Raw genomic sequence first — 12,026 nt, 5'->3', positions numbered from 1 at the left:
AGGGCAACAGATAACAGGTCAGTGCCTGCCCTTATACTACATGTTATAGCATGTCTTGTTCTCACGCCCCTTTCATCATGTGGCTGCATTGTGTTACCACAAGGGAGGCCCTCCACATTGCTAACCACATAGTCACGATGCCAGGGCAGCTTCTTAATATTGATTAGTTTAATTGCTTGGCATCCCACAGTACAGTAGTGGCCGTAATTGTTCAGTGGATCAATGTTTACTATACTACTTTCCTGCACTGGTAAGCACATCTTATATCTTGATACAGCTATCTCCAATTTTGACGCTACATGTTGAGACTTCTTATCAGTCAAGGTTAAGATCAGTTGCTGGACTCCTCCTCATTTTCCGTCAGCTCCATCTCACTCTTGAAGACACTGCTGAGCGCCCCTTGGATGGGTCCTTGCCCTCTTTTTTTCCAGAGCCCCCCTACAAAGACGTAGATGAAGGGGTTGACACAGCTGTTGATAGTTAAACAGATCATATTCACATGGTGAGCAACAAAGAATGGAATTGCTCCTCGTGGGAGAGCTTTGAAGTACAACAAAAGGTCCAGGAGCCGAGGTGGCACTGTGGAGACGAGGAACACAAGCACTGCAATGACAATTACTAAATAGAGCTTCAGAGGTTGTCGCTGCAGTGAACTGTGGCAAACTTTGCAAATTAAGCTGATGCTGGAGATAACCATGATGGGGGCAAAAATTACAAATCCAAAACCAAAAGAGGAGATCAATGCGGCAGAACATTTTTTATTGTGAGATGTGTACATGTCTTTGTCACATGTGAAGAATTCTGGCCCAGTTAGAAGGCAGGAGAGTGCCCAGATTGAGATGCAGACAATGACTGATTGGTGGCGTGGGCGGCGGCATTTGTACCAGATGGGCTGGAAGACGGACAGGCACCTCTCCACGCTGATGGCTGTCAAGATGTAGAGGCTGGTGTTGTAGCCAAATAAGAGAATGACCCTAAGTGCGAGTAGTACATTCATAGCTGTAGAGGAGACCGCCAACTTCATGGGGTGACCAAAAACAAAGAGCAGGGTGGGCAAGGAACAAAACAGGATAGTGAAGTCAGCCAGTGCCAGGTTAAGAATGTAGACAGTGAACTGATTCCGTGGGATGCGGAAGCAGAGAAACCAAAGGACTGTGCCATTTCCAACCAAGCCAAAGAGTGAGATGACCGCGCAGATACCCCTCAGAGCAAAGAGTATGGTTTGGTCTTCCTCTGGTGGGATTCCACCATCTGGAGGTCCTCCTGGCCCTCCTGGTCCAGAAACGTTGACGTGGAGCGGAGGAGGTGTACCTTCCATGGTGAGGAGCCTGAGTTGTTGCACCATTCATGTCCTATCCTGTAAACAGACATATACAGTGATTATGTTGTAAAGCATCTAGGCATGACAATCACAGGCACGGTGCATTTAGATATGTGTTTTTGAGCCCACACAGACCACAAAAAAGGCACTCCTTTTTACAGATGGTCTCACACGTCTAGAATATAACAACAGATGAATCACAGCAAAAGCCCTCAGAAATTGTAATAATATGTACAAAACGTGTTTTGTCAATGAAATGTCGTGTTTTTGTACAAATAATATGTCATGCTGGAAGCTTCATTTTGCTTGCAAATGACATGATTATCAATGAGTCATGTGGCAATCCTGATTTGTGCACAAACATGATTTTTTTTAACCGGATTTGAGATCACAACTTTTGCTCCCCTTCACAAAAGTTGGCAGAATTTGTGTTTTCTCAGCCTCCATTTGTAGTCGTATTTACCACTAATGCAGTGTGTGTGCATGGACGCACAAGAGAGGTCACCTTTTGCATAGGGTATATCAAAAATGATGCCATGATACTTGATCATTTTGCTTTGATGCGTGTGGGCCCATATGGGTTATCCTCCCCCTGCATTACTTTCACCAAGTAAATCCTCCGAGAATTTGTTTAGGGAAAAATTGCCGAACTCCAGGTTTGTACTGCACAGAACAGGGTCAAACGTAGTGCTTTATATTTTTACATAATTTTCTCTCCAATTCCAACGCACAAACTCAACTGAAGAATATTTCTTACTGGTAATCTTCATTATCCTAAACCATAGTGCCCTGTCCTAGTCCTTATGCTATGCCTAACACCCTTCCTCAGTGCCTAAATTAGAACCAAACAGACCATGCATGATAACTACTTGCTTTAATATTTTACAGATTTATGCCAATGCACACTATTCTGTCATAGCAGACTTTAACAATCCAAAACAAAAATTCATGGACTTACCTAGTCCTAGGCTGTGATGTTTTACAAAGGTGTTTTCCAACTACCAGGTTGCCTCTCTGTAAATTTCCATCAGGGAAACCACATTCATCTCTGCCCATGAGGCTTCAGTTCCTCTAGTAAGTCTTACCTCAATCAGCCTGGGAGTTGTATGTGCATAGCATCATAAATAAGCCTTAGTAATCACCTGTCTAACCCATAAACTAATAGTGGGAGATGCTTTTTTCCTCTGTTAGCTGGACCAAAGGTTGCCAAAAGATAGTTAGACTTTCTTATATCCTTTGTCCTATCTAGGCATGTTAGTCTCTTAATGTCTAAATTTAACGGAATTTGATCCTCAGAGGACAATACTGGCAGGAGTACCTCCTGTCGCCAAAGAAATTGTGACTGTATTTTAGGAGAAAACTTTGGATTGCTTTGGACTACCCCATCTGGAAGAAATCCAATGTATGGATACGAGGCCAGAAGGGTCTCCAACTTTCCTATTCGACTTGCTGATGTAATTGCCAGCAAGAAGACAGCCTTAACTATAATCACTGATTCTGAGCCACATCTAAGGGCTCAAAAGAAGTTTTCTGAAGGCCTTCCAACACCGTTGGCAGATCTCACAGAAGCACGGCTGGAGACACTACGGTTCTTCTGATGCTGAACCCCAAATTATTCTCTTAAAGATAGTGTTTTAAAGAAGACTATATAGGACTCCCCCCAACCTCTAATATCTGCCAACTGTGAGGATAATGATGATGGAGATAGCTTTTATCAAACCCCTCCTGCAGGAACTGTAATATCCTGAAGTGATTACCAGAATTTGCACTATAATTGTTAAGGGAAACCCTTTAATCAAAATCACCCAAGACGTTGAATAAGCTGCTAATGTGGAAGGTTTCCTTGAATGCTGAATTGAAAATGTCATGTCTTTGGAGTAGCCTAAGGCCTGCAAACCCTTCCTCTCAGCATCCAGGCAGGAAGTTTTAAGACTTGAAGAGATGGGATTGCAAGAAGAGGGTAACTGGTCACAGGTGGACTTATTAGGAAGAAAATCCTCTCCGGCGCTGCTAGCTGGAAATGCAGAGAATACCAAGTCCATTTTAGCTAAACCAATGAATTTGGTTAAGAAATGAGAGCAAACGGCATCACACCTTTTGAGAGAAAGCCCGGGGAGCTAAATCGAAAGGGAGGAATGAATCCCTAGAAGACACATTCTTTTTTGGCGTTTAGTGTTTGATTATTCCTTTGTAAAAAATAGAATGATTAATCTCATTATAGTAGTGATAAGTTGTGCCAATTGATTGTTGTATTTAAGGAGTGACTGATACAAAAGCCAGGGAGCAGTGTCTGACATTACAGTTATGATTTTTGTGGGGACAACCCACTTGCAAGGAAAATGTGGAGCTTAGTATTTTCACCCGTGCAAATGTGAAGTGACTCAAATGGCACAATTATGGATTTACAGCTGTTCTATCTGGAAGTCTGCCTGCGGAAGTAGAGCAACAAAGGTGCATAACCTGTTTGCACATCTATGTGACAAAATTGCTGTGGTCACATGGGTATGGTCTGTCCCAATGTGGAGACACCCTGGAAAGAGATCAGCTGCCACTGAAAATCCACACCAGCAGTTTCACTATCACCAACTCCAGACATCATCACCAAAACATACTGGTATGAAACACAGTTGATCCACTCAGCATTTGATGCTCCTGAGGTCGATGAAGGACTGTGGAGTGCGCAACAAATAATAATACACACCTGCTATTCAACAACAGGGGTCGGTGACCGACCTGACCCTGTCAGCACCCGGTCGCTCCACCCGCTCCCTCTCTGATCTGCATCGCTGTGTGTGTTATTGTATTTGTTCATCTCGTCCTGCCATTGGTATCGTATTTGTTCATCTCGTCCTGCCATTGCTGATAAATTTTTGTATCTGTGCAAGATCGTGCCTCACTGCCCCGATTACGTGTTGTTGTGCCTCACTGCCCCGATCCCATTTTGTTGTGCCTTGTAGCCCGATCCCCTCCCCACTGCATTCTGTGCCAATGCCCTGTTGAATTTAATATTTTCTGTGCCAGATTGTGCCTCACTGCCCCCGACCCCGTCCTGCATAGTTTCATTTTCACTCTCTTCTGCCATTTTGTTGTTCCTTGTAGCCCGATCCCCTCCCCACTCGCCACCCCGCTCCCGCCTCCCAGCTGCTCCTCCCTCGCTCCACCCCCTCCACTCTCCACTTATGACAGCTGCACTTACGGGCAGCGTTCACGCGCAGTGGGAGCGCCTCTTGCGTGCCGAAGGCGCGCCAAAGGTAAGCCCGTCTACGCCCGTCCGCGCCTGGACCGCGCCCAGAGCCATGCCCCCTGGCCCCCGCAAAATCCTCTCCACCCGCCTAACATACGACGCCGCAACCCTCTCTACACTCAACACTGGCCGTCTCCCCGACTGCCACCAAGCCGCCCCAGGACGCACCCATGGACCCTTCACCTGCCAATCCTGCAAGTTCTGCTGCATCAGGACCCACACTACATCCATAAACGCCAAACAGAGCTACGACAATAACCACCTGAAGTGCATCCTGCTCAACACCCGCCCGGTCCACAGACACGCCATTGAACTATGGAACCTACTAGACACCACAACGCCGGACGTCGGCTTTCTTACAGAAACCTGGATGAACACCTCATCTGCCCCCGACATCGCCATAGCCATCCCGGACGGTTACAAGATCATCCGAAAGGACCGCATCAACCAAACAGGAGGAGGCATCGCCATCGTCCACAAGAACACCATCCGCCGAACACCTCCACTTCCAGATACACACCGACCCCAAGACCACACTTAGAGGCACCCTCATCTACAGACCACCAGGACCCCGCACACAATTCAGCGAAGACATCACTGACTTTATCAGCCCACACACCCTCCCCTCCGAGGACTACATTCTCCTAGGGGACCTCAACTTCCACCTTGAAATTAACAACGACAGCAACACCCCCACCCACTACGCCGGACACACGCTCGACCCAATCTTCTCCTCCAGCAAACACGTCTCCTTCAATCATGCCACAGGACTCCACTGGACGGACCACAGCTGCGTCCACTTCAACTTCAGAAAAACCACCACCCACCACCACCCACAACAAGTCCCCTGCAGAAACTGGAACAAAATTACCACCGACCAGCTCACCACATCGCTAAACCAAAACCCTCCCGCAAAATCATCGGACCCAAATCAAGCAGCCATCAATCTCGCACAATGGATCACCCACTGCGCTGACGAACTAGCACCCTGGAAAAACCATCACAACAAGCCAGGTAGCAAAAAAGCCTGCTGGATCAATGACGACCTCAAGAACTCCAAAAAGAACTGCCGCACCCTCGAGAAAGCCGGGAGAAAAACCCCAACCAAAAACAACATGACCACCCTCAAGGACGCCACCCGCAAACACCACCAGATGATCCGATCCACCAAGAAATCAGCATTCGAGGATCGACTCGACAACAACGCCCACAACAGCAAGGAACTCTTCAGCATCGTCAAAGAGCTTACCAACCCTAGCGCCGGCAACAATGACATCACTCCCTCTCAAGACCTCTGCGACTCTCTAGCCTCGTTCTTCCACAGCAAAATCGCTGACATACATAATAGCTTCGGCGACCAGTCCACCCCCCTTACCACCAAACTGAAGCCCCCCACCACCACCCTTTGCGCTTGGAACCCAATCAGCACAGAAGACACCATCCGCTTGATAAACTCCATTCACTCCGGATCACCAACCGACCCATGCCCCCACCACATCTTTAACAAGGCCAACTCCATCATCGCACCCCATCTCAGGGATATTATCAACTGCTCCCTCAACACCGCCACCTTCCCGGAAAGCTGGAAACATGCCGAACTCAATGCCCTCCTGAAGAAACCTACAGCAGACCCCACCGAACTTAAGAACTACCGCCCCATCTCGCTCCTCCCTTTTCCTGCCAAAGTCATAGAGAAGACCGTCAACAGTCAGCTCGTCGCCTTCCTCGAGTCTAACAACTCCCTCGACCCCTCACAGTCCGGCTTCTGAGCTAAACACAGCACCGAAACCGCCCTCATCGCAGCCACAGACGACATCCGAACACTACTCGACAACGGGGAAACAGCTGCCCTCATCCTCCTGGACCTCTCCACAGCGTTTGACACGGTCTGTCATAGCACCCTTGTACAACGCCTCAGCAACGCTGGGATACAAGTAAAAGCATTGGATTGGATCATCTCGTTCCTAGCCGGAAGAACCCAGAGAGTCCGCCTCCCCCCTTTCAGATCAGAAGCTACCGAAGTCATCTGCGGCGTACCACAAGGATCATTGCTCAGCCCCACCCTCTTCAACGTCTACATGAGCCCCCTCGCATCCATCGCACGCCAGCACAACCTCAACATCATCTCCTACGCTGACGACACACAGCTGATCCTCTCCCTCACCAAAGACCCAAACACCGCCAAAACCAACCTACACGAAGGGATGAAAGACGTAGCCGACTGGATGAAGAACAGCTGCTTAAAACTGAATTCAGACAAGATGGAAGTCCTTATCCTAGGATCATCCCCCTCTGCATGGGACGACTAATGGTGGCCACCGGCCCTGGGCAGTGCACCCATACCAACGGACCATGCTCGCAACCTCGGATTTATTCAAGACTACTCCCTCTCGATGACCAGACAAGTCAACGCCATCTCATCATCATGTTTTAACATCTTACGTATGCTCAGAAAGATCTTCAGATGGATCCCCACTGAAACAAGAAAGACGGTCACCCAAGCACTTGTCACAAGCCGGTTGGACTACGGAAACACCCTCTACGCCGGAACCACAGCCAAACTACAGAAAAAACTTCAACGCATTCAGAACGCCTCCGCCCGACTCATCCTAGACATACCCCGCCACAATCACATCTCCGATCACCTGAGAGACCTTCACCGGCAACAAGAGAATAACGTTCCGCCTCCTCACCCACGCACACAAAGCCCTCTACGACCTAGGACCCAAATACCTCAACACACGCCTGACATTCTACACCCCCACCCGCCAACTACGATCGTCCAATCAAGCCCTCGCTGTAATTCCACGCATTCGAAGAGCCACCATGGGAGGAAGATCAGTCTCCTACTTAGAGGCCAAAACCTGGAATTCTCTCCTCACCCACCTCCGACTCACACAGAACCACCTCTCCTTCAGAAAACAACTCAAAACTTGGCTATTTGATAGGTAGCGACTCCCCCCCCCCCTCAAGCGCCTTGAAACCCTCTGGGTGAGTAGTGCACTATACAAATCTTTACTTGACTACTTGACTTGTCATATTGTAACAAAGTGTATTATATGCATTCAATGTTACGACAACTCTGGCAAAGTAAAAAGGGTCTAGCTTTGTCTGCCAGCCTTTTGGCATGTTTTGTCATGTTTTTTGAAAACCTTTATTGTTTTGAAAACTGGTGGCCTACATCAAACTAAACAAGGGATTTGGCTAAAGGCAAAAATATTGCCTTGTTCTCAGAAAAGCACACAATGACATTGAAGCAAACAGCGTGATGACCCAACACTTCCCATGTAGGCCAAACATCACCCAACACCCTATCAACCATGCAGTGTAAATCACAGAGATTTGTGGCTTGGTCAGGGTATGGAGGACTGTATAGATTCAACAATTCGGTACCATACAATAAAAGTATGGATACCTGTATATTAGGAATTGGGTGCTGGGGGTTTGAAGAACAGCAAACCTCTGGTAAACATCAGCATGCTTGATTCTTAATCATCAGCTATTCTGTCTTTCATATCTGATATGAAGAGGCCAATTCACAAAGGGCTTACCCACTCATGGTGGAGACCCTGCAGTCTTGGCGGGGGGCGCGCACTAATGGCGGGAGCCCCACACTTGTGCAAGGATCTACACAATGAGTAACTGTAATGCAGAGTTCCAGCCACAACTGCGGACTCCCCACCATGACTGCAGGGGTCCCCGCCGCAAGTGCAGAGGCCCTTTATCAATCAGGCCCTTATTGTTTAACTGAACTACAATATTGACAATAATATGCACATTAGAAGGGACAATACTCTTGAAGTTCCAGATCCTATTAACCAGCTCAAATGTTGTCCATCTGTTGATCTTGGAAGAAGGATAGATCGAGCAAACAGACTTACTTAAACAGAACAGGTGTGTTGAGTAATTAATTACTCAAATGTTTTGTGGGATTTAAAAATAATCCGAAGGTCATGCCTGCCAAATGTGGCATTTACCTCAATAGTTTCACGGGTTCAAGTTACTTCAGGGTTTTATTCGTGCATAATGGGAGTTAGGCTGGTGCATTCACTGCTGTGACACGAATAATGCCTAAAAATGTAATTACAGTAGCTGAACTGGATATGTGAATTATGTATTTAGCAGCCCTAGGGAGTGTACTATTTATAAACTGCCATGGTGTGGACCGGTGCCAGCACAATATCGCTCTATCATCTGCATTGACATCTGAACCAACATGCACAATTTTTTCCACTGGTTTATCAGTGCTGATGCCATTTTTGCTGTGTAAGTGATGGCAAACTTTTTCCATTGTGCTAGTGTAATGCATGCTTCTAAAAAACTACAAAAGTTCACCGGTGCATTCTATTTATCCTCGCTCCTGGTGCATTCTTGCCAATTATTGGGATTCACTAGTTGCACAGGACCGGTCCTAAGGAAAGTCAATTATAAGCATCTGGGTGATGCCTCACTATCAGGAAGAGCACCTGTTGTCCAATACAAACATCAAAAATGACCTCATTGCTGAAGGAAGGAAGCAGCCAAATGGAATTATTGTGGGTTAAGAGTGGTTCTCTATCGATTTCACCTGGATTACCTGTGATGACTGTATGGCAGAATATTCAGAACAAAAATAAAGGGATAGAAAGAAATTGTGGCCTAAATATTGAGAAACAAAATATCCTAGCATAAAAAATATTCCTTGAACAGATATTCCCACTCATTCACTACTACTACCTTGACTGGTTTTTATGAACATGATATTTTAAATGAAATTCTGAAATCCTTTTTTTAAAAAGTTTTGTATTTGCAATGGTTTTTTCAAATCACGCAATAAATAAACTTATATTCATTCACTCATTCACTCTCCTGTGCCTTCCCAGGGGCTGTACATGTCACCGTATTGATCCCACTATCTGGATGCAAATGCCAATATTAATTCATTATCAGTTATTAGAACATTACAGTATGCAAGTGACAAAGGACAAAAAGGCCAAAACGCATTAACCTTACCGTAATATTCTGATACATGATCACGAAAGCACCTTTGGTACCTTTAGCTAGAAAGTACTCCTTTTTACAGTCTTTGCTGTATGATGAGGTAAAGGCTGTCTGTAAGTAAAAAATATAGAAGTATTGATTTACTACCCAACTCCACTTTTTCATACCTTTAAGAAATACATATTTTGTCAAGATATATATTTGAGATGTTTATTCTAGAAAACCTATACGTATCTGTATATAGTTATCTTCATAAAATGGTAATACTTTAATGATTTAGCCATAGTATTTTTGCAGCACAGTATTTTATTCATATTATTCTGGCAGTACACCTCAGTAACAGCTCATTCTAGTTTTCTTCTCATGAAAAATTCACTAAAGGAATGCACCTAAATTGGCTACGAAACTAGTTGTGAAAATTAGGGTATCTGTCCAGTAGGACCAGCATCCATGCACATAAGAAGACCAACAAGCTGATATTAAACAAGGAGCTACCACAAATTAGAGCCTGATTATAAGTTTATCGGTCTTACTGCCGTAATGCTGCAGCGGGGGTCCAAAATGGTGTATATTTCTTCATATATATTGATGCGGGTGTGTATATTTTGACTGCAGGGTACACATATGCATGACATGTGAAAAAAATCCCTACTACCGCTGCTTTCCAATTGCTGGAGTCTGGACATATGTACCCAGCCCAGTCAATAGGTAAATACTTCAAAATGGGCTTTCCTGGATTTGAGCACCAAAGGGTCATTTTCTTTGGGTTCAAGATACTGCTGGAAAGGGGGGCCCTGGAGAAAGGATCCACTTGGGAGACTGTTGGACCTGGGGTCACCAAGTCACCTAGGGTAGCTTGGCACTAAGCAGTAAGACTCATCTCAGGGCATTTGTGTGAAGTTTGCGTTCCACCCATTCAGTAACTCAGTGCACATCCATCCCAAAAATGACACTACACCTTAATTTTTTATAAAAGTAGAAAAAGCTTTATATTTTCTCTTGTTGTCAGTTACTTATTTCTTGGGCTCATTTGCTGTTTCAGTATCACATTTACAATGCAAATTAGGGAATACACTTCTTAGTCTTGTAAACTTTTTCTCTCCTCCTTATCTAACTTATTACTGTACTTTTGACTTTACATTAGACATTCTCTGCAGTTGATTGGTTACCCTCTTTACTTTACACTCTGCGAACATTTAGGTATCATACACTTAGGTTGGCACCTTGGCACCCAAAGGGTGACACTCTCTCCCCTCGAGCAGGTGAATATTCCAGGATTTCCTAGGTCAGGAACAGTGCTTAACACAGCTTATGTATCACAGCCTAATGCACTTAAACAAGCAGGCCCAGAGTTTCTCTCCCCCCTCCCGCCTCTGAAAGAGAATGCAGGACTATAATACAATCCCCACTCTTGTCAGCCTCACAGGGGTTCAAGTAAACTTTACTGGGCAGTTGCCCCCTTTAGTCTCACTGTTTCCTCTCTTTGTTGGTTCACTTAGCCCTCAGTCACAGTCTCCTCTCCTCGTGCCTCTCAATTACCCAAGTACTGGCAGGCTAAAAAGAACCACACCTCCTCTGTGGCACACGGGTGTTCCCCAGTCAAATGTCAGCCCCCTTTTCCACCTTACTTGGGCTGGATGTCATTGCCACTGCAGCCGGAGCTTCCTTCGGGATTGGTGCCTCCCACATGGGCTGGGTCACTTGCCCAGCAACCCCGCAACACGGGAGGATTTCCTGCTGTCACCGGAGACTCGGTGACACCATTCGCCTCCACTCTCTCCTCACGAGTGGTCATGCTTACACACAGGCGCGATGGGGCAGTGTCCCCGCTGGGCGCCGCCTCAACCGCTGCCTCTGGCGCCACCTACCACACTTCTTGGGCAGCCGCGTTACCGCACATGTGCAAAGGAGCAATGTCTCCGCCGGGCGCCGCCTCTTGCGTATACTCCAGCGCCGCCTACCTCACTTCTTAGGCGGCCGCGCTGAGAACCAGGCGCGAAGGAGCAGTGTCTCCACTCGGCACCGCCTCCACACTCCTCACGATCACCGCGCCTCTGGGCATGCGCGAGGGAGCGGTGTCTCCCACTTCAGTCGGCGCTATTCTCCACACCACTCTGGAGGGTGTTGCACCTCCTCAGACCCACGCAGGGTCCCAGTGCCTCCTTCACTATTATGCCTCCCCAGTGCCCTTCGTGGATTCACGCTTTGCTTCCCACGAGGCTGGTAAGTCAGTCTTTTAGAAGCCTTGAAAAAGGGGGGGGGAATGATCAGGAGGGACCCGAGGGGGGCCAGCAGGAACTTAAAGGGCCACTTCCCTCAGGGGTCATGTACCATACCAGGGCTCAGTCAAAGGGGCTCAGGGGGGGACGTCCCCAAGAGAAGGTTGTCAGCCTTAAAGGAAACTAACCACTACTTGTGCGCCACCCTCCCCGGGCCACAGCCTCACTCCTCAGGTTCTATGGTCATTACAAAATGGCCAGC

General features: G+C 46.8%; 1 protein-coding gene across 1 annotated transcript; it reads right to left on the bottom strand.

The window, feature by feature from the left end:
* Nucleotides 1-331: 331 nt before the first annotated feature.
* LOC144769048 (proto-oncogene Mas-like) lies at nt 332-9,613 on the bottom strand. Its single transcript, XM_078653047.1, has 2 exons — nt 9,558-9,613; nt 332-1,357 (listed from the first exon to the last, which is right to left on the bottom strand). The coding sequence occupies exon 2, from the start codon at nt 1,343-1,345 to the stop codon at nt 332-334; it is 1,014 nt and encodes a 337-aa protein (XP_078509173.1). The 5' UTR covers nt 1,346-1,357; nt 9,558-9,613.
* Between the last annotated feature and the right edge of the window lie 2,413 nt (nt 9,614-12,026).

Source organism: Lissotriton helveticus, chromosome 1_1 (genome assembly GCF_964261635.1).
Source record: "Lissotriton helveticus chromosome 1_1, aLisHel1.1, whole genome shotgun sequence".
Lineage (NCBI taxonomy): Eukaryota > Metazoa > Chordata > Amphibia > Caudata > Salamandridae > Lissotriton > Lissotriton helveticus.
This window is presented reverse-complemented; position numbering and strand designations above follow the sequence as displayed.